General features: G+C 41.6%; 1 protein-coding gene across 1 annotated transcript; it reads left to right on the forward strand.

The window, feature by feature from the left end:
• The first annotated feature begins 3,164 nt into the window (after nucleotides 1-3,164).
• On the forward strand, nucleotides 3,165-21,305 carry UBE2V1 (ubiquitin conjugating enzyme E2 V1). The gene is made up of 4 exons (XM_077831679.1): nucleotides 3,165-3,297; nucleotides 15,129-15,277; nucleotides 19,048-19,173; nucleotides 19,528-21,305. Exons 1-4 carry the CDS (start codon nucleotides 3,276-3,278, stop codon nucleotides 19,672-19,674), a joined length of 444 nt encoding a protein of 147 aa, XP_077687805.1. The 5' UTR covers nucleotides 3,165-3,275; the 3' UTR covers nucleotides 19,675-21,305.
• Nucleotides 21,306-21,831: the final 526 nt, after the last annotated feature.

The following is a 21,831-nucleotide window of genomic DNA, read 5'->3' on the forward strand; positions in this document are numbered from 1 at the left end:
AAAGCAGAGTCCAGTTTTCACCTAAATCCCCCTGTTCAGTGGTGGCAAGCTCATCCACAGCTGTTGGCTGCTCTGTGCTACACCAGCAGTGCAATCTAGCTAGAGAGAGGGCATAACTGACCCCAGGGTGCTAGCCCAGAGCTTGTCTGCCAAGGGGCATAGAGCCAGAGGTTCTCAAGTATTTTACCATCATGCTCCACTTTTATAATGAAGGCAAACGAGCCCAGGGTCCAATTTCCTGGGTGCTGGAGACCATATTCATGTATACGGACTGTCAGTGAAATGCTAGAATACCAAAGCATGTGAGAGTATAAGTAACCTTTCCTTGACACATTGCAGTGAAAAGGATGAGCTTGGGGCAGCTGGGGCATGGGATACTGGAGCCTTGGAGAACATTTGTTTGGGGCACCCTGGAGCAGTCTTATGTCTCCAGCCTAGCTTTCCACCCCTTGAGGCCCCTGGTCCTCCCCCCGTCTCTCCCCCAGCACATTACTGTCTGCAGTCCCCCTCAGTCTGTTCCACTGTGAGCCCCTGGTCAACCTTCAGCTCAACCCCTATGGTGCCCTGTCCAAGCATATTCTCTCTGTGCCATTGAGGCAAGTAGGTAGATGGGTGCTGGCAGCTCCAGGCAAGCTGCGTAAGGCAGAAGGGGGAAAGCAGTAAGGGCAGAGGAGAAGGCAGTGTCCCTGGCCTGCGTGCTAGAGTCCTGGTGGCTGGAAGAGTCATTGGAAGGACGTGCTCAGTGGCTGCAGGCTGTCAGAAAGGCTGCTGGAGGAACCACTGATGGAAATTCCAGGCAGCCAGAGGCATTTTTTATTTTTTAATGATGTAAATAAAAAAAATTAAAGCCAGAGTTTTCTGCACCCACCCAGACCCTGTCCTGCTGCCAGTCTGAGAAGGGCTGGTGTAGAGCTGCTGGTGGGCTTGCTCACGCTACACATCTTCCCTGCTACTAGATACATAGATATTAAGGTCAGAAGGGACCATTATGATCATCTAGTCTGACTTCCTGCACAATGCAGGCCACAGAATCTCACCCACCCACTCCTGCGATAAACCTCTCACCTGTCTGAGCTTATCGAAGTCCTCAAATCATGGTTTAAAGACTTCAAGGAGCAGAGAATCCTCCAGCAACTGACCCGTGCCCCATGCTACAGAGGAAGGCGAAAAACCTCCAGGGTCTCTTCCAATCTGCCCTGGAGGAAAATTCCTTCCCGACCCCAAATATGGTGATCAGCTGAACCCTGAGCATATGGGCAACATTCACCAGCCAGATACCTAGAAAAGAATTCTCTGTAGTAACTCAGATCCCACCCCATCTAACATCCCATCACAGGTCATTGGGCCTATTTACTATAAATATTTAAAGATCAATTAATTGCCAGAATCATGTTATCCCATCATACCATCTCCATAAACTTAACGAGTTTAATCTTAGAGCCAGATAGGTCATTTGCCCCTACTGCTTCCCTTGAACTTCACTCCTCTGATGGTTAGAAACCTTCATCTAATTTCAAGTCTAAACTTCCAGATGACCAGTTTATATCCATTTGTTCTTGTGTCCACATTGGTACTAAGCTTAAATAATTCCTCTCCCTCTCCGGTATTTATCCCTAGCATAAAAGGGAAAAGGGGTCACAGCCCAGACTCCCCTGCATCATGCTGGCCCTCAGCTATCTTCAGTTCCTTGTGCCCTTTGCAGCCCAGTGTACGTTAGAACAGCCTTCAAGCTGCTCTGAACAATGCAAGAATGACCACGAAGAAAGCAGCAACAAGACCGGACCAGGGCAGAGTAATGCTTTAAGTCATGTTTATAAGACCTTCCTGACATTCACTCTAGGTGTTTTGCCTAGGAACTGGTCCTGAATGTGAATCATGAAACACATGGGGAGCTGTGTATTTCCATAGATGTGTGAAAAAAGAAAAGGAGGACTTGTGGCACCTTAGAGACTAACAAATTTATTTGAGCATAAGCTTTCATGAGCTACAGCTCATTTCATCGAATGCATGAAGTGAGCTGTAGCTCACGAAAGCTTACGCTCAAATAAATTTGTTGGTCTCTAAGGTGCCACAAGTCCTTCTTTTCTTTTTGCGGATACAGACTAACACATCTGCTACTCTGAAACCTGTCATAGATGTGTGGTGTCCCCTGCTGGAAAAGATGTGTATTGAAGAAACCATGGTGGGTGGAGGAGTGTGTGACATCAAAGTTCAATTTTGCTGAAACTTTTCAGAATCATTCACCTTGGGGTAGAGACCAAGCATGGACAATATCCGCCCAAAAGGCACAATATTGCAGCAGTTACGAAAGTAAGGAAACAGGCATTATAATAGAAATTTGTTTTGCAACGTTGAATATAGTGTAATTCTAAAATACATGCTCCAATAGATTCCAAATGGTCATTAGAGACACTAACATATTCTTCCTCTATATTCTTCCTATAGATCAGCTTTAGCTCCTCCTCCCGAGGTGCTGTAACTTCTCCTTCTTTTACCCTCTAAGGTCCCTGCTGCCCTACAGAAGATGTGTGGCCTGCGCATCTCTCATATTTGGCTTTCAGATACCAGCATTGTTCCTATATGAAGTGCATCATGTATGTGCACATGGCTTACCTGACTAACCAAATCCTTTCATCGGTGACGCCTGTTTTCTGCCCTGTTATTTTGTTACTTCCGCCTGTGCTGTGTCATGTCTGAAATTCGGTTGTAAGCACTTTGGGACAGGTAGCCTGTGTTTTTAATCCCTCTTATAGGCACATAGGACACATTGGGGGGGCTGCAAAATAATACATAACATATTTGGTGTTTGTTATTACTACTGCAACCCCGGGGTGCATTAGCACCCCTACTTCCGGCACCACGGCCTACAGATGCCACTATGGGTACTATTTCCATCCCTGGTATACTGATGTGGTAATGTCATCTCCCCTATAGATTCTATGCTTGCTCCCCTATCTAGCCTCCAGGCTCTTCGTACTAGTTATTGCTCTCATCTCCTCTCTTCCTCTTCTAACGTCCATTGTTCTGAAACCCACATACGACCCATCCGCCCGCCCACGGGTCTAATTTCCCACACAAGATAACTGCATCTAGAAATCTCTCTGTCTAGGTCCTTCTGGTCAGCCCCGCCCCTCCACGCCTCCAGGCCCTTTCTTACTGCGCCCGCCTGCACTGCGCCCCTTCAGCCAGCCCCCGGACTTGCTTACCGCCGCACTTCCCGCGTTAAGGTGACGTAGGCGGCAGGGCCGGGCGAGTCGGAGCGACAGCGGCGCAAGATGGCGGCCACCACGGGCTCGGGTAAGCGGGGCTTGGGTAGCCGAGGCCGGGCCGGGGAGGAGGGACTCGGTGCCGCAGGGCGGGGCAGCTTCTACCGGAGGGCGCGGGGGTGACCGGCTGCGGCCCAGCGGGCTCCCGGGAGCGGGGGTTCGTCGGCGGGGCGTGTCTGGGGCTTGAGGGGCGGCGGCGGCTAGGGGCGCTAGGCCGGGGGCCCCAGCGTGAGGGGGCTGCTGCTGGAGGCCCCAGTCCTGGCGGGCGAGGTTCCAGGGGGAGGGGCTTAAGGGGAAGGAGGCGCTTGGAGGGGTGTAGGGGTATCAGGGTGGAGGAGGGACTGCCGTCTGTGTCCCTGGGGGGAAGGGCGTTCTGGGGTGCCAGGCTGGAGGAAGGGCTGCCTTGTGTACCAGGATGGGGTGTCCCTGGGGGGAAGGGCGTTCTGGGGTGCCAGGCTGGAGGAAGGGCTGCCTTGTGTACCAGGATGGGGTGTCCTCCAGCCTGGTACCCCCCCAGGACACCCCATCCTGGTACACAAGACATCCCTTCTCCAGCCTGGCACCCCAGAATGCCCTTCCCCCCAGGGACACCCCATCCTGGTACACAAGACATCCCTCCTCCAGCCTGGCACCCCCCCAGGAGGGATGTCTTGTGTACCAGGATGGGGTCCCTGGGGGGAAGGGTATTCTGGGGTGCCAGGCTGGAGGAGGGATGTCTTGTGTACCAGGATGGGGTGTCCCTGGGGGGAAGGGCGTTATGAGGGGGGTATCAGGGTGGAGGAGGGGCTGCCTTGTGTGCCAGAATGGGTGTCTTTGGGGGAGTAAGGTTCTGGGGATACCAGGCTGGGGGATGGCAAGATGGTATGTCCTTGGTAAAACCAGGCTGGAGGAGAACGAGGATGCCTTGTTCCAAGCTGTAAGGATGTTCTTGGCTGCTTCTCCTCTATCCTCAACATGATTTCTCTTAAGCATTCAACCCCACTCGTTTATCACTCCTGAGTATGATATTGTTTCCTGATTAACAGGGCTATTAGAGTAAACCTGAAGTTACTAAGGGCGGGTATACATTGGGAATTTATATTGGCATAGCTACATCAGTCAGGGTGTAAAAAATCCATATCCCCAAGAGACCTAGCTATGCTGACCAAGCCCCCTGTGTAGACAGTGCTAGGTTGACAGAAGAATTCTTCTGTCAGCCTAGCTACCACCTCTTGAGGAGGTGGATTACCTACACTCATGGGAGAGCATCTCCTGTTGACGTAGGTAGTTTCTACACTGGGGACTTGTCTACACTTAAGATTCTACAGTGTCACAGCTGTGCCCCGATAGTGCTTCAGTGTAGACACTACCTACACCGATTGGAGGGATTCTCCCATTGGTGGAGTTAATCCACCTTTCCAAGAGACAGTAGCTATGTCAACAGAAGAATTCTTCCATCAACTTAGCATGGTCTATATGAGAACGTAAGTCGATTTAACTATGCCACTCAGTGGTGTGGAGTTTTCCCACCCCTGATGGACGTAGCTAAACTGAGCTAATGTTTTAGTGTAGAGTAGGCCTGCAGCACTACAGCAGCGTAGCCACAGTGGTTTAAGTATAAATATACTTTGAGACATGACAAATTATAGCACAGGAGGGGGTGGGAGAAATGGAGGAAGGGAGATAGAATCTGTTTCCAAAAGGTGTTGTGTGTTGGCTGAAATGAACTGAACCCTGTGTATCTGGGTGCAGTAAGAACAACCATGAGTGAGACCAGATCGACACTAGGAAATTAGGTTGGTATAACTACGTTGCTTAGGGATGTAAAAAATACACCCGCTTGAGTGACGCAGCTAAACTGACATAATCCCCAGTGTAGACAGTGCTATGTGGACAGGAGGGCTTCTCCCCTCAACATAGGTACTCCTCCTCATGGAGGAGGAGTACCTATGTGGCATAGGTAGCAGCTTCACTGAAGTGCTATATTGGTGCTGCTGCAGCATTTTAAGGTAGCTCAGCCTTTGGATTCACAGAAGCTACATAAATTGACTTGGCGGAGAACATTGAGTCAACTGAAATCTCTGGGAAACTCAAGAAGACATCTCTTTAGCAGTTCATAAAGGAAAAGCTGTCTATATTGTCATTGCTTGTGCCTACCAGAATAATGGATCTCTCCTAAGGTTGCGCCTTAGACCTCCTTTGTCTGTTTCACTTATCAGGTATTTATTTATCTGAATTATGGGGTAAAAGTTTAAAATCAGATTTCAGACACTGGCAACTGGATAAAATAACAATGTGAGTTGGGCTCTGCTTTTGCTTTGTTAATGAAGCAATGACTTGCAGGTGTTACATATTTGAATATTTTTTTTTCTGGCTAATGCTGTGTAGTGAGACCTGAAAACTCCCAAAATCATTTTGGTCACTTATTGGGCAAAAATTGGTATTGTCTAGATGAAGTTAGCTGTCTTTGTATTCACTTTTGCAGCATATAGCTCTTCACAGGGAGGGCTTGACATAACGTCCTTTACAGGACTAATATATTTCAAAGACTGAGGATTTTGTGGCTTTTAATTTTGTTGTTGTTCTAATTTGAAAGGCTAAACAAATGCTACTAGCATAATCTCTTATTGTAAATAAGCTTCTTTACATCCGTAACTAAATGCTTTCAGTTAAAACTGAAAGAATATTCAAAATCTAGTTACAGATTCTACAGGCATTGTCTACTTCATTTCTTCAAGTTGTATAATAAAGTCAGTTTCACTTTCAGGTTCTTGCCCCAGTGTTTGGATTTCAAATGTTGCATGAGAATAGTTATTTTAAAATCTCTGTTGAAATGTAAAATTACACATCCATCCATCAATCATAGGACATTCCTCTTTGAAGTAGGAAATGAGCAAATCTTAAGGTCTTTCTCTTGGGGTAGCCTATTTTCAAAGACAGTTTAAAGTTTAGAAGAACAATGGTTGTAGAGAATAAAGATTTAAAGGGGGAAAACCCTGATGTTATAGCAGCGCAGTGGCTACTGCCATAAAGCTTGTATTTTATGGAGCTATATATAAAAGTTCTCATAATCCTGATATCATCTCTGTTCTGCCACAAATGTGCTGTATATTTTAGGAGACCATGTTGGAATACTCAGTATAAAAAATGAAACTGTGACATGACCTCATCAAGCTGTCATGTCACTTCATTCTGGCAGCCATATTTTCCCAATAATCCTTTGCAGCTGCTGACTTTTCAATTTATGTTTGTCTGGAAGAATAAGGCAAGTGGCTTTCTTTTGAAGCCAGTTCAGATCCATAAATTCACTGTCTGGGTGGACATGAGGGGATGTGCATGAAGAGATGCAGTAGGAGCTATGCAACCAACATTTCATGGAGACAAAGTCTAAAACTTTTCTTGGTACCTGGTTTCCACATGGCATTGCATTGTAGGCCAGACCTGAACAATCTTAACTAACCAGTAAAATGTGTTTTGATAATGGGTATTTTGCTTCTTCTGGATCACATTCTATCTCCATGTAATTCTAAAACAGGGGTAGGCAAACTTTTTGGCCCGAGAGCCATATCTGGGTTTGGAAACTGTATGGTGGGTCATGAATGCTCATGAAATTGGGGTATATGAGGGGGTGAGGGCTCTGGCTGGGTGGTGCAGGCACTGGGGTGGGGTCAGAAATGAGGAGTTCAGGGTGCGGGATGGGGCTCTGGTTTGGGGCAGGAGCGGTGGGGGCTCCAGCTGGGGGTGCAGGCTCTGGGGTGGGGATGGGGGTTTTGGGGGTCTCTGTGCTGGGACCTAGGGGTTCGGAGGGCAGCAGGGAGATCAGGGCTGGGGCAGGGGGTTGAGGCATGGGGGGATGGCTTGGGGTGTAGGCTCCGGGCGGTGCTTACCTCAAGCAGCTCCCGGAAGCAGCAGCATGTCCCTCCTCCGGCTCCTACACGGAGGTGCAGCCAGGTGGCTCTGCTGTGCGCTGCCCAGTCCGCAGGTGCCGCCTCTGCAGCTCCCAATTGTCATGAGTCCCGGCCAATGGGAGCTGCGGGGGTAGCATGTGGAGCAGAGCCCCCTGGCTGCTCCTACATGTAAGAGCCGGAGGAGGGACATGCTGCTGCTGCTTCCGGGAGCCACGTGAAGTGGTCCCCGACCCTGCTCATCGGCTGGAGCGCCGGAGCAGGGCAAGCCCCAGACTCCGCTCCCCAGCAGGAACTCAAGGGCCGTATTAAAAGGGCTGGAGGGGCGGGTAGTTTGCTCACCCTTGTTCTAAAAGCTCTGCTTTATTGGCTCTTCTAGTGTTGAAAGTAGAGCGCTTGTACTTGAGGTAATATATGGCTAGAGGGGGAAAAAATGGTGCAGGAACTTTGCATGTCAGTAAAGAGCATGTTCTAATAGTTATGTTCAAGTTTAAATTGTTGCTGGTAGGATGTTGTGTACCTTAACTACTTTTGGCAAAAACTCTTAAAATTGGTATGTAACTTTTTTAACATGGTATGGGAATCCTGAGACTTGCCCCTAACCTCTAATTGTGGAACCTTAGAATATAGGCCAACAACTTAATTTAAATATAACTTAGGGCTTTGTTCAGTTGGTAAATGAAGCAACTGTTTGTTACTGGTAATAGATCCTGCCATGTGGCCAACAATGCAGTTTTTAGACTGTTCTGCTAGAGAGAACAGTGGTGTTCACTCATTTTCAGCAATGTTACAGTGACAACTGTGATGCTGTTGGTAATGTACACCATTGATACCGGAAGCTTCATAAGTGTAATCTTATGGGTACAACAAGGACCTAGGAAATGAGTCTCTTGGGGTTTTCTGTTTGTTTTTTTTTTTCCCTTTTGATTTACTGTGGGGCTTTGGACAAGCAACTTATATCTTATTAGTAAAGTAGATTTTGATAATACTTGTTTCACAAAATCCTGGTGAGGCATGTTTATTTGTAAAGCACTTGGATATCTTTAAATGATATCTGTAGCATATAGTGCTGCAATAAAGGAATTTAGGAGCCCACCCACTTCCTCTTTACCAAAATTCCCAATTTCTCATCTAAAAACAGCACTGTTCCAGAGGATTGGATGGTAGCAGTTGTACCTATATTTTAAAAAGGCTCCAGGGGTGATTGAGAGAATTCTAGACCACTGAGCTTTACCTCTACATCTAAGAAATAGGTTGAAACAATAATTAAAACTTGAATAATGTTTCTGAACTATCTTGATATGATACAGTCTAACCAGTACAGTTTCTGCAAAGGAAGATACTCTTTTATATATCAGAATTTTTTGAAATGGGTGAATAAAGAATAACCGGTTGAACTTCTTATTTTTAGACTTTCAAAAGGCCTCTGACAAGGTCCCTCATGAGAGACTACAGAAAAATCTAAGGAGTCATGAGGAGAACAGCAAAGTGTTATAATGGATCAAAAACCAGCGATTAGACAGAAAATACTGGGATTAAATGGTCAATTTTCATTGTAGCAAAAATTTAACAGCAAGGTACCTCAAGGTTCCATCTTAGGTCCAGTGTCATGTAGTAAACTTATTAATGAGATGAGAAAGGTAACAATCTGCAGATAATAGTGAGTTACCTAGTCTAGTCTACTCTGAAACCTGTCATTAGTCTATTCAAGATCAGAGAGGACTGTGCAGCACTTCAGAGGGAGCTAACCAGACTAGGTGAATGGGCACCAAGATTGCATTTGAAGTTCAGCATTGCTAAATGCAAAATAATACACACTGGGGTGGGGGGGAACTACTCATACACCTTACAAAGTTCTGATTTTTCCAGAGTTAATACAGTTCAGGATTCTAAGCTTCATTGCAGATGAGTTAAGGCAGTTAAGATCTCTGCCTAATATGCAGCTATAGTTAAAATCAAAGTGTGAGGATGCATAAGGAATAGGATGGAGAATAATATTGAAAATACTATGCTATCATGTAAATCAGTGGTGTGGTCTCATCTGGAGTACTGTGTGATGGTATTTATCTTTTTTTTTTTTTTGAAGGTGGAAGTTTGTGAGGGAATGTTGAACTCAGCTTCACCAATATTCTTGTCACGTATAATAACAGATTTTTATCTCATAAGAGTTGGTGTAAATATTTTCCCCAAAATATTAGTTTTGAATGCCTTCCTTAGTAAAATAAATTGTAGTTGATGTAGCTGTTATGGCTTGTTTCACAACTTAAATACTAAGAAACAATGTTGACGTTGCAACTGTCTAATTTGTACTGCAAAGTTTTCTTTAGTTTGAGAGCTCTTTAATGGAAATGCAAGTCTCTGTCAGCCATTTTAGGGCTTGTGTGCACTACAGGTTATTTCGGTTTAACTTATGGTCGCTCGGGGGTGTCAGTAAGCCATCCCCCGAATGACGTAAGCTACACCAACCCAAGTGCCAGGTGTGAACAGCACTATGTCAGCGGGCTAGTGCCTTTCAGGCAGGTGCTTTTATTATGCCGCCGGGAGAGCTGTCTTCTGTTGGCAGAGAGCGTCTTCATCAGGCATGCTACAGCGGTGCAACTGCACCACTGTAGCACTTCTAGTGTGGATTAGTATAATTTATAAGGAATGCACTTTAGTATAAAAGTATGCAACTAGCACTTTATCTTATTCAGAAGTATTTCATAGGGTTTGGGGGCTGGTTAAGTATCTCAGTAAAAGTCAGTTTCTGTTGCCTTGTTTGAGTACAATGACATGTAAGGGCAACATACGAACTTTAAATTTCCTGGCTTCTTACAGTTTGTGTCATAACCAAAAGCCTTTCATTAAACGGTAAATATTACATCACTTCAAAACTATTCTGAGGACAAACTTCTGCATCTAAAAGAGTACTTATAATTGTGTAATTGTTGGAAAACCTAGCATTTAAAAATTGTTCCAATACAGTACTCTCTGCAAAAGAATACTTGGAGCAGATATAATTAAGGCTGTAATATCAAACATAACATGGAAAGTATTTTAAAACTTTTTTTTGCTAGCTGTTTTGTGTATTTAGGTACAAAAGATAACTTATGGTTGAAAGACGTGATTTCACTTATGCTAGTTAAATCTGGAGTAATCACTGATGTCAAAATTAAAATTAGTATGAGAGATCAGAATCTGATGTTTCCTCTTTAAATGAGTTATGGAAAATTATCCTTGACAGAACAAGAACTTCTTTTTGTTAGAGTTCCTAATTACTGAAATGTATTAGCCATAAATTCTTGTGCCTTATCCCTTGCAGTTGAGACAAATCCATATGTGCCAAAAGATAAATGCTTGTATCTTAACTCCTCTGTAGAAAGAAAAGCTGCAGATGTAATCTTTCATTGTCATGCCAATGTAAAACTCTTTACTCTGAAGGTTTGATTCTGTGCATATTGAAATCAATGGTAAAACTCCCTTTGACTTTCATGGTGCAGCATCTGACCGTCAAAGTATTTTGACCATTTCATTGTATCAGAACCTACTAGCACTGCTAAAGTACTATGGTGCTTCCAAAATGGATTCAATTTCTGAGAAGTCTTTACCTCTGTAAAACATGCTGTGTGCTTCAGTTTGGTCATACAAGTTCTGAATCTGATATTTAAATTCTATAACTGAAATTTCTTAAGTTGGAAAAGCTCAGAAAAGCAGAGTAATGGACTTTGCTTTTTTGCCTCATCATAAACTAATATAAATTTGTGTGACTTAGATGAACTACTTTGTGTTTTTAATTAAACTAAAAACACTTAAATATCAAGGCTTTCTGTGCTCTAACTTGTAATACTATACCTTAGACTGACAAGATGCAAGAGGTCTAAGAGTTAACATATGCCCTGTTAAGTTTTGTACTTTAGTGATTTGATAAGAGTTTCACTTTGGAATGTTTTAAGACCCTTTGTCAAACTAGGACTTCCGTATATCTGCCTGGAAGTATATTTTTCTTTCTTAATACAAAAATTATCTTCGATTCTGACTGATAAAGCAAAAAATCCTGTCAATCTTCTGCATCCTTAATTCACTGGATCTGGCAGGGCATTGTTGGAAGACAACTTAAAATCTGAGATGACTTGATAGATAATTACTTACCAATAATCAATTTTAATCTGCTGCTGCTGCTTGGTAAAATTCTGAGGAGCAAAGACTCATGAAGAGGGCACTGTATCACTTGGAATGCTATCTTCATAACCATAAGGCTAGCAACTTCTTTAGGAGCTTGAGTTCTGTAGGAATAAGGCTTCTCCACTTATGACTGGCAAGTGGATTTTTTTTTCCAATCCCCACCGTAAAACTAAATGTCCTTCATGGGGTTTGTCAGACCTAGTAAACAAAAGTCTAAGATTGAGGCCTGGTGTGTACAAATTTACTCAAGACTTAAAATTTTTATCCAATTTATAAACTTGTGAAATTGGAGATATAACATTGTCAGTGCTGCTATAGTTAAGTCTTTAGCAGGTTCATTATGGTAATCTTTCTACTTTTGCTCTGAAGTTTATAATATAATATATTTCTCTCTGGAATATTTCCATGAGGTCTGCAGGCAGTGAACTAAGATGATGTAGATATTTTCCTACCTTTTGTGTCATAATTTAAATGAAGTTTGCAGCTGCTGGTCAGAATATTCTGGATTCATAAAGAATTGGCTAAATTAAATTTTATAGTCTGATGCCTGTTTTGGCGATGTAGTAGTTAAAACTCGAAGTGAACTACTTATTTCTTCTGTATTCTGTTTTTGTATTGAAGGACTCTTAAAGCAAACAGGTTTGTTTTGTTATTGTGTTGGCAGTCTCCATAACTACACTTAATAAGAAAGTTATGCAGGTATTTGCCATATGTGGAAAATGTAGTTGACTCACTCTTGAGCCAGCTGATGTAAGAATACTCTTCTGTCATAAAAAGAAAAGGAGTACTCGTGGCACCTTAGAGACTAACCAATTTATTTGAGCATAAGTTTTCGTGAGCTACAGCTCACTTCATCGGATGCAATGCATCTGATGAAGTGAGCTTATGCTCAAATAAATTGGTTAGTCTCTAAGGTGCCACGAGTACTCCTTTTCTTTTTGCGAATACAGACTTACACGGCTGCTACTCTGAAACCTGTCTTCTGTCATTGAACTTGCCCTGGGGTTGGCTTGCAAAAGTAACTTGGCAAATACTGAATATCCACAGAACAGATAAGAACATATTTTAGGATATATGATTGGATAACTAACAGTTTTTTCTTCTTCGTACTCTTTCCTCCTCCCCTCATTAAATTCACAAATTGATCTTATCAATGTGTATGTTTTTTTTAACTTCATTCAAGTACCAGGTTAGGACCAAACTTACACATGATACTTTATGCTTTAGCATGCAGGTAGAAGATGCCCTTGTACCGGCTGCACTAGGGTCATACACTGATTCCCTGCCCTCCCTCTTCCCCCCCCCCCCCCCCCAAAAAAAAAAACACCCCCAGGGGATTTCCAGTTTTTTTTATATAGTGTGAAATCAACATTTTGATAGTGCCTCATGGACCCACCACTTTGCAGTTGTCTACCATACCTGTGACACTTTCAATTAAAAAATTTCTGTAGCAGTAATATTAAGTGTTTATTTTTAGCTTTTTTTTATGTGATATAGCAGTTAGAAACAAGGAAACCATGTGACCAACCAGCTCTCTGTGGACCACCAGCAATCCACAGACTCGTTTAATTGATATTCTACAATCTCTTATTTCTAGGACCCTTGCTATTCATTGCTTTGACTCATTCTGAATCAGAGTGTTTGGAAGAGCCCTAAAACAGCATTGCCTTCTGTTCCCATAAGAATTTATATTAATATTACACACACTCTTCCCTGTACCTGATTAAGGTTCCAGAGTCTAACACACTCAGGTTAGAAAATGACAGAGTTAATGTTAGGTTTCAGAGTAACAGCCCTTTTAGTCTGTATTCACAAAAAGAAAAGGAGTACTTGTGGCACCTTAGAGACTAACCAATTTATTTATTTATTTATTATAAGCTTTCGTGAGCTACAGCTCACTTCATTGGATGCATACTGTGGAAAGTGTAGAAGATCTTTTTATATACACACAGCATGAAAAAATACCTCCTCCCACCCCACTCTCCTGCTGGTAATAGCTTATCTAAAGTGATCACTCTCCTTACAATGTGTATGATCATCAAGTTGGGCCATTTCCAGCACAAATCCAGGTTTATGTTGCCGTTTGAACTTTAGTTTGGCTTCCCTGTGCATTTACATTATGATAGTCTTTAATCAAATGATCACATACTGCTTTCTTCCCACAGGACTCCTGCCTTATTCAGTGCACAGAATTGATGGTGCTCACTGACTGGGTAGCTATTTAATATTTCCTTTTATCCTTGTCAGTATGTGGCTCCATGCCTTACCACAAACCATCCATCTCTTGCACTGAATAGAGAACTAACTTCATCTTAGGCTCTTCTGTGGTATCTACGTATCTTAATGAATTATTTTCGTAGCACCTGATGAGATGAGGTGGTGATATTATCCCTGCTTTACAGATGGCGAGTTGAGGTGGAATGATATTAAGGCCAAATTTGTCAAGTGTCATAATTTTAGATGCCCAGTTTGAGACAACTGACTTTTTTTTTTTTTGGTGTCCAGATTACTGGGTATTCTTATGTAAGTTCACGGGTTTGGAGATATATATATATTTTAATGTATATTGTAGTGTTTGAGGATTAGAACTTTGATTCCACAACAAAATCAGAATTGGCATTCAATCCCTTTTAGGTCTCTAAAAGACACTTGAGGGAGACTTTAAAGACACTAAAGTTGTCATATTCTAAGCACTGTCACATTGCATATGAGAACCCTTCCAGGTTCTCAAGCAGTGAAAGGGGATATTTTCAAGGCTCTTGCTTTGCCTCGTCCCTGGTGTCATGTACTAGAGATGTTTCTTGAGCACTAGATGAGCGTAGTCTCATAAACAGAATGTCTGTGTTTCTTCTATGCGAACAAATAGGTGAGGCTGGACAAGGGGACTAGGCAGTCTCTTCAGTTATACTGCATGTGATGCAACTATTCAATACGTAATTAACCTTTTGGTATTTCTGTAAACAAAATTTTCTTTAGAAGGTCATGTGAAAAAGAACTCCATTGGCATTCTATGTCCTATTAATGCACCTTTGTTTCTCTTAGAACTGTTCTTAGGCATGTACTGTGAGCAAATAAAAGAATATGACACAGATTAGGATTTGTTCAGGATTCTTAATGGCTTTGGCTTGGTCTTAGAGGGAAAGTGACGTAGCCTTTCTGTGTCTCAGTTCCCTATCTGTAAAATGGCACTGATAATGCCTCACAGGGATGTTGTGGCATAAGTTTGTTAAAGATTGTGAGATGCTCAGATATTACATAATGGGGGCCCATATAAGTGCTTTAGTTAGATCTTGCACTGATGAAGTCCACTGAAATTAATTTCAAATTAACTTGTTTATGTTACAAAACAGATTGATTTGCTACTTTTAAAAAGCTCTGGAAAGATTCATAGATGTCCAGCCTTTTACCAAATGATGTAGCTTCTACCTTTTATCTTAAATCAAATGGACATAAAGTAGAAAGACAGACTGTAAGGAAGCAGGAAGTAAATATGCTGCTTACTTCTTTGAATACACAGAGGTCCTTTTCCTCCTCCTGGCTGTATGCACTAATGCAGAGCCTAGCTGCCATGGCTCACTAGTATGATTTTTTTTTTTAAATGCAAACTACTCCTTGTTTCCACTTACTTTTATATTTGACATCTGAGCTTGTATCTTCCTCACACCATGAAAATACTGCCACTCAGAAATATTGCTGTTTCTCAGTGTTTTGGTCTAAATGTTTTGACATCAGATTACCAAAAGTAGCAGTCCAATTATCCAGTCTTGTATCACTGCCAGATAGTCTCAGTTCAAAGTTTCTTTCTGATTCTTTTTAGGAGTAAAAGTTCCTCGTAATTTTCGACTGTTGGAAGAACTTGAAGAAGGTCAGAAAGGAGTAGGAGATGGTACAGTTAGCTGGGGTCTTGAAGATGATGAAGATATGACACTTACAAGATGGACAGGAATGATTATTGGGCCTCCAAGAGTAAGCATCAACTTACAGATCTAAATGCCAGTGTCACCCAAAATTCTGCTTTCCTGTCCTTTTTTTCCCCCTGCAGACATTCTCATGCATGTATCTGAGTGGGTACGTGTATGCAACCAGGTTTACTTGGCATATAAATTGGGGTTGATATGTCAGTATATCTTTCTGCTTATGACTTTAAACAATGCTAATACCTTTTAATTGATTAGCTCTGTTAAACAAATGACATTCACATTTACAGATTAATTTACACAGTAATTTTCTAGTGTTCTGTAACCCTGAATTACAGCAAAGTCTCAAAGCCTGTAAGAGTTCAATATGGAGCTAATACTGGTAATATCTCACTAGCCAGTCCTCATCTATTAACATATTCTGCCTTAGTTCAGTTCAGTTGTTTTTGGTCATCACTTTAGGGAGTTTCTTGAGGATGTGGGGGTTGTGGTATTTTTATTGCAGCAAAACTGGCTTGCTCCTTTAAAGTTTCAGCTAACTCAGATTAGAATTTGGTTCTAGCCATAAACTAAATTTTGCTTTTGACTTTCTTGTCACCTGTCTCCCAATCTGTGTATTTAATATGCCTCAGAATGGCTTTTTATAACGCTACCATGCTCTTTACAGTAATACTGCAGCTGGAGAGTATCTGTCCTGTTTAGAGAGGTTAGTAAAAAGGACATCTTGATGATAGGCTTAGTGTTTCCATAGCACTTGATATTTCCAAAGTACCTTATGTACCAACCTCATGGTCTTGTAGTCTGAAACCTACAGTGGTGACAAGCTTAGTATCTCATAGCTAGTTTAAAACATGGCTGGTATGATGGTTCTTCAGAGCTGTGGTCCATGTGACTACGCTCTGGCTGTAGTGGACAGATTGGACTAATTTATTTGGGCAGCAACTTTGTTGATGTCTCTACAGTGGGGTGAGCCCCTTAGGCCCTACCATCTATGGAATGTCCCCATAGATGACTCCTGATCAGTTAGTGATTGGCTTCTGCCATGTCTCATGAGGTTTTATCCCTATTTTTTAACAATATAGAAGGGATAATCTAACTCTATGTTCTCATCCATATGTCAAATCCCTTTTTTAATCTGATTAGGCTCTTGGCCTCTACTTTGCAGTAGTAAATTCCACATGTCACTTATGCATTGTGTGTATCTTAAAACAAAAACACACACACAAACCTTCCTCATCACTTTTAAATTGACTTGTGGCCTTCCAATTTCACTGACTATCCCCTTGCTCTTTTACTATGGAAGGATAAATGTGAGTGCCTATTACCTTCACTATACCGTTGCATTGTGATGTATATCTCATGTCTGATCTGTTTCCTCTCTAAGTTATCCCAGTGTTTTCAACCTATCATTATATGGAAGCCTTCAGATGCTCTCATTGCCCATATCTGCACCTTTTTTTCTGTTTGTAGCCATTTCTGAGATAGGGTGACTGTCACTGAACATAGTACTCCAGGTGAGGCTTTACCATTCATTTATTATTTAACGGCATTACACTTTCAATATTTTCTCTCATTCTTTGTTCAACTTAACTTTTTTTGCTCTTTGACTGCCACTGTAAATACCTCCTTAAATATGAACAATGACAAGTCTGGTGGCACCTTATAAGGGTCTTGTATTAAACAAATATTTAAAAAGAGACTGAAATCTGTACACACTCGTGTGCTTTTACCATAGAAGTGTTGTCATGGGAGCAAAGTACAGCTAAGTGATTCTGATGTCAGAATTGTGTAGGATAATCCAATCTGTCTAGAGGTGACAACTTTTTGCTTCAGTTCACAACTATCTTCTGTTTTTCACCTTTCCTGTCTGATACCTTTTTAAAAGATCTCTCCTACCAAAGTCATTAGAAAATCCTGCTCTGCATAACTGACCACTGGATGTCACTGTTGCATAGAAAGACAGCTGCAAATGTATTTGTGTGTGTATTTGTCTATGAATATCGTGACTCTTACTTGAGTTTCAAACTGGCACGTTCTGGTTTATTAGTATCAGATATATATGCATCTGTGTCTTTGCTCTAAATCTTGTAATAGATCACATCCCAGTGCTTGCTGGCCGCTTTCTCAGTCTGTCCTTAGTCAAATTGCGCCATAATTGTGAAAAGATTACACTTAAGCGTGTGTTTACATTGAGGAGAGCTCTCAATGTAAAATCGTAGCGGAGACAAGGCATAAGTATTTTTACCTCAATGTAGCTACATAAGAATGACCATACTGGGTCAGACCAATGGTCCATCTAGCCCAGTCTCCTGTCTTCCATCAGTGGCCAATACCAGATTCTTCAAAGGGAGTGAACAGAACAGGACAATCATGAAGTGATCCATACCCTGTTGTCCAGTCCCAGCAACTGGCAGTCAGAGACTTAGGGACACCGTGAGCATGGGGTTGCATCCCTGACCATGGCTAGTGATGGACCTGTCCTCCATGATCTTATCTAATTCTTTTTTTAATCCATTTGTAGTTTTGGCCTTCACAACATTCTCTGGCAGCAAGCGCCACAGCCTGACTGTGCATTGTGTGAAGTAGTTCTTCCTTTTGTTTGTACATCAAGGTTATCCCAAAGGGGGGGTGGGGGGGAATACAGTTGATTTCGGTTAGCGGTGTTAAAGTAAAAACTGCCTGTAGCTTATCTCCAGTAGGATTTTACATAGAGAGCTCTCTGTGTAAAAAAACACAGCATTATGTTTCTGAACGCCCGTATGCTTGCATGACGACAGAACTTGTAGTTTTTGAGCAATTCCCATCTTTTGGCATTCAGAGTCATGTTGACTCTGCAGGAATCTGTGCTCAGATTTCCCAGTCTGGAGACTTACTGCTCTATCCAGGCCTCCCCGCTTTGTGGCCTTCTGTCATGCTCCCTTCATTGTTGCCTGTTACAGCTGGAATCCCTCCCAGACCCAGTCTATCATGTGGACACTTAAAACTCCTGTTGTTTCTGGTTAGCTTCCCTCCCACCCCCAGCACTCCGTTAGTTGTACTTATTGCTCTCCCTACTGTAAATCGTCTTTAAAAATTGCAAAACAACAAGATATGTTCTTCAGTCCCTGTACATTTTGTTGTCCTCCTTTCCCTATGTTTAGCTAGATTGTAAGCTCCTCAGGGTAGGGACTGTCTTACACTGTGTTACGTGCCTTACAGACATAATTGCTATGAAAAATAATAATCCTTTGACTCCTTCTGAGGATGGGGAGTGACCTGTGAATGTGTTGTGTTTTTGGAGCATTCTCCTCATCTCCCCACAACTCTATCACTTCAGTGAGTTATGAATATGGCAAAAAAAATCAAGGTCTACCTATCGTATTTACAGTTAAATGTTTCTGATAAAATTTAAAAAATGACAGGCTTTTGGGGTAAATTGGGTTTAAATAGCTGGCTAATATAAAGCATTGGTTTCATTTCTGAGGTAGTCTAGCCCATTGAACCTACAATTCAAAACTGCATATGCCTTTGAATTGCCTGGTATGAAACTGAAGTCTATGGAGAGATATTGGATTACTTTACTCTAAATTAATCTCCAAGCAGGGATGTCAGTTATATTCCATAATGTGATAAATAGATGATAGTTTAAATATTGGTGTGCAGTGTGACAAGCTTTGTCTATGTTGGGCACTAAGTGAATTTTTCTTGCAATTTTCAGAGTGTAGCTTAACAAGCGTGGAAACGTCCGCCATGTGTGTCGCACTCAAACTTTGTGTCCCTGATGATTATTGTAATTAAGTGATTCTAATACTGCCTGACACAGATGTTCCTCTCTTCCAGACAATTTATGAAAACAGAATATACAGCCTTAAAATAGAATGTGGGCCCAAATATCCAGAAGCACCTCCATTTGTAAGATTTGTAACAAAAATTAATATGAATGGAGTAAATAGTTCTAATGGAGTGGTAAGTTTTTTTTGTTTGTTTGTTAACACAGTTTAAGCTTTGAACGTTAATTTCAACCTACATTTTTACTCAGATGTTTCTTAACAAAATACTTTGCTTTCTTTTTGAGTAGTGGAAGTAGGGGAGGGATAAGGTAATTGTAAGATATTGCTAACGACTCCTCTCTTTTGCCTTAGCAACACTCATGTTGTTACACAATAGAAGCATTTATTAAGCTTGAAAGAAAACTAAACATATGTTAAGTTTTTCAAGCTTGCTGGCAGGTAACTTGATTAAAAACCACCGTATCTGATAGGCAGCTATATTTTTTGGACTCGGAGGACTGACAGGAGTGGTGTTTTTGTCTGTTTTTAGGTGGATCCCAGAGCCATATCAGTCCTAGCAAAATGGCAGAATTCTTATAGTATCAAAGTTGTTCTGCAAGAACTTCGGCGTCTAATGATGTCTAAAGAAAATATGAAACTTCCTCAGCCACCTGAAGGACAATGTTACAGCAATTAATTTAAAAAACAACAACAACAAATCATGCCCCTTTATTCAATTTAAGCTGTCTTCATTTTCCACAGTAGTAAATTTTCTAGATGCATCTTGTAGACCTCAAAGTACTGGAAAGGAAGTTCCCGTTCAAAGGAAGTTTATCTTGAGATACTGTAAATGATACTAATTTTTCATTTGAAATATAAGTTGTGCTATAACAATTAATCTTGTCATGTGTAACCACTGTCCACATAGTTGAACTTCTGGTATCAAGAAAAGTCTATTTAAATTTATTACTGTCAAGACCAGTGTGGCACATTTAATTCAACTGTGAAAACATATATCACACAATCACCTTGCTGTGTGTTTGGCCTGGGTTGTTGGGTTTTTTTCTTTCTCTGTCTTTTGCAATAGAGTTGAAGCTCAGGGCTATTTATTAGAATAGACACAAAGGTTTTAGCTTCCAGGACTATGCTGGGCTTTGTGGACTACTAATGGGGATGTGTGCTAACCTCAATCATCCCTCCCTTTGTGCTATCTCTAGTAAAGGCTGAATGTGACTGTGGTTGGTTTTATTTTTTAAGTCCTAGTAATCTAGGGCAGGCTTTCCTTCTTCCCTTTGGCCAAGGCACAGATTGTATTTCTCCTCCTGCCCCTCCCCTCCTCCCCGAATAACATGGGCCTTGGATGAGGGATTCAGGGTTTTTTCAATCTTTCCTCTCCCCCATCTTCCTAGAGGGGGTGCTGCTTTATTTTTGCCCCTTTTGTGAGTCTTCTCCTTACCCCTGGCCAGTGGCCAGCAGGAGAAAGTGTTTGGGCAATCACCTGACCTGTCCCCTCATGCTTGTCATTTTGTTTTTCCCAATGAATTTAGTCTTCACCAGCCTGGGAAACAAGAGTATCTATTCTGCTCGCAAACTTGGATCTCCCTTGCCCCCATGGCACTGCTGCCACACCGCCAAGCTGGCCATGGCTGATGTTATTAGATAGGCTTTTGACATGGTGAAAAGAGCAGTAATTTACCAGGATTGCTTGGATTTGCTAGCTGCCAAACTTTAATGGGGAAAATCTGCATGTAGAAATTCTAAACACACACTCCAATACAACCAGTCAAATTTTGGTGCTTCAAAATTGACCTGAGGATGTTAACTAATAAACAGTGCACTTACTTTTGACCCTTTTTAAAGACCTGACAATTAGAAACAAATCAACGTAGTGTAGACTTTTTTTTTGACACTTCACGTGTTGTGAGAGAAACTCTTCCATGAAGATTTGGGGATAAATGGTGTGCACAGCAGATTAGAGAGAGACCTTACTGGCAATGCCTCCTGGCAAATCACTGCCTTTTCTGACTTACTGTTTTGGACCACAAACTGCTGATATGTGGATGCAAGCTTAAATACAAACAACCTAGTGTGTCCTAAGTTTTATGACAAATTCAGTGTTTGTGTAAAAACCACATTTTAAAGCAGCGGCTATCAAGTCAATGAACAATTGATGTTTCCATTAACTCTTTTGAGGAAAATATTAGTTGTAAGGATTTAACATCCTCTGTAATTAAAGTTTAACATAACAGTATTCCATAAGCAGCCTTTTTATTGTATCAGACCATTGCCTGATTTTAATATAATAAAAAGTGTGCATTAATATTACAAGGCTTTAGTTGTATTTATGTTTAGAATTTTGATCACTTAGGGAAATCTTGAAATGTTTTGGAGTATCTTGTTACAGATCATAATATGGTGATCTGATTTAATAGTAAAATGTGAACATTTTTGCATATAACTTAACGTTGTGTGGTGAAAGAAACAACTATTCTGGTTTGGGTGTGCTGCTGCCTCCTTTAGAGTACTTTGTAAAGGAGGATTTTATATGAGTCACATCAGTGTGATGGTTTAGGTTAAAGCCAGACCCAAAATAATTGGAGTGTCCTTCCTGTGATGATCTTAAGGAACTGCTGAAATAGAAACTCCATCAGACAGAAAACTTCTACCCTGGTGCCTACCACGATGGCCTTATTTGCTGCAGTCCCTCTGAGAGAATGAAATACAGGTGTTGCAGTCTGTTCTATTCTACTGTCTGTGTAGCCACAAAAGGAAGAAAAGATGAGGGGGAATCGAAGCTGGAAAGTCAATTAGTCAGATTCATTCCCATCATAAGATTTTTTTCCTGCTCTCTGTA

This window comes from Eretmochelys imbricata, chromosome 13 (assembly GCF_965152235.1).
Source record: "Eretmochelys imbricata isolate rEreImb1 chromosome 13, rEreImb1.hap1, whole genome shotgun sequence".
Lineage (NCBI taxonomy): Eukaryota > Metazoa > Chordata > Testudines > Cheloniidae > Eretmochelys > Eretmochelys imbricata.

Coding starts and splice junctions, on each gene's coding strand:
- UBE2V1 (XM_077831679.1), top strand. CDS start 3,276: ATGGCGGCCACCACGGGCTCGG. Junction 3,298..15,128: donor GGCGGCCACCACGGGCTCGG/GTAAGCGGGGCT, acceptor GATTCTTTTTAG/GAGTAAAAGTTCCTCGTAAT. Junction 15,278..19,047: donor TGATTATTGGGCCTCCAAGA/GTAAGCATCAAC, acceptor CCTCTCTTCCAG/ACAATTTATGAAAACAGAAT.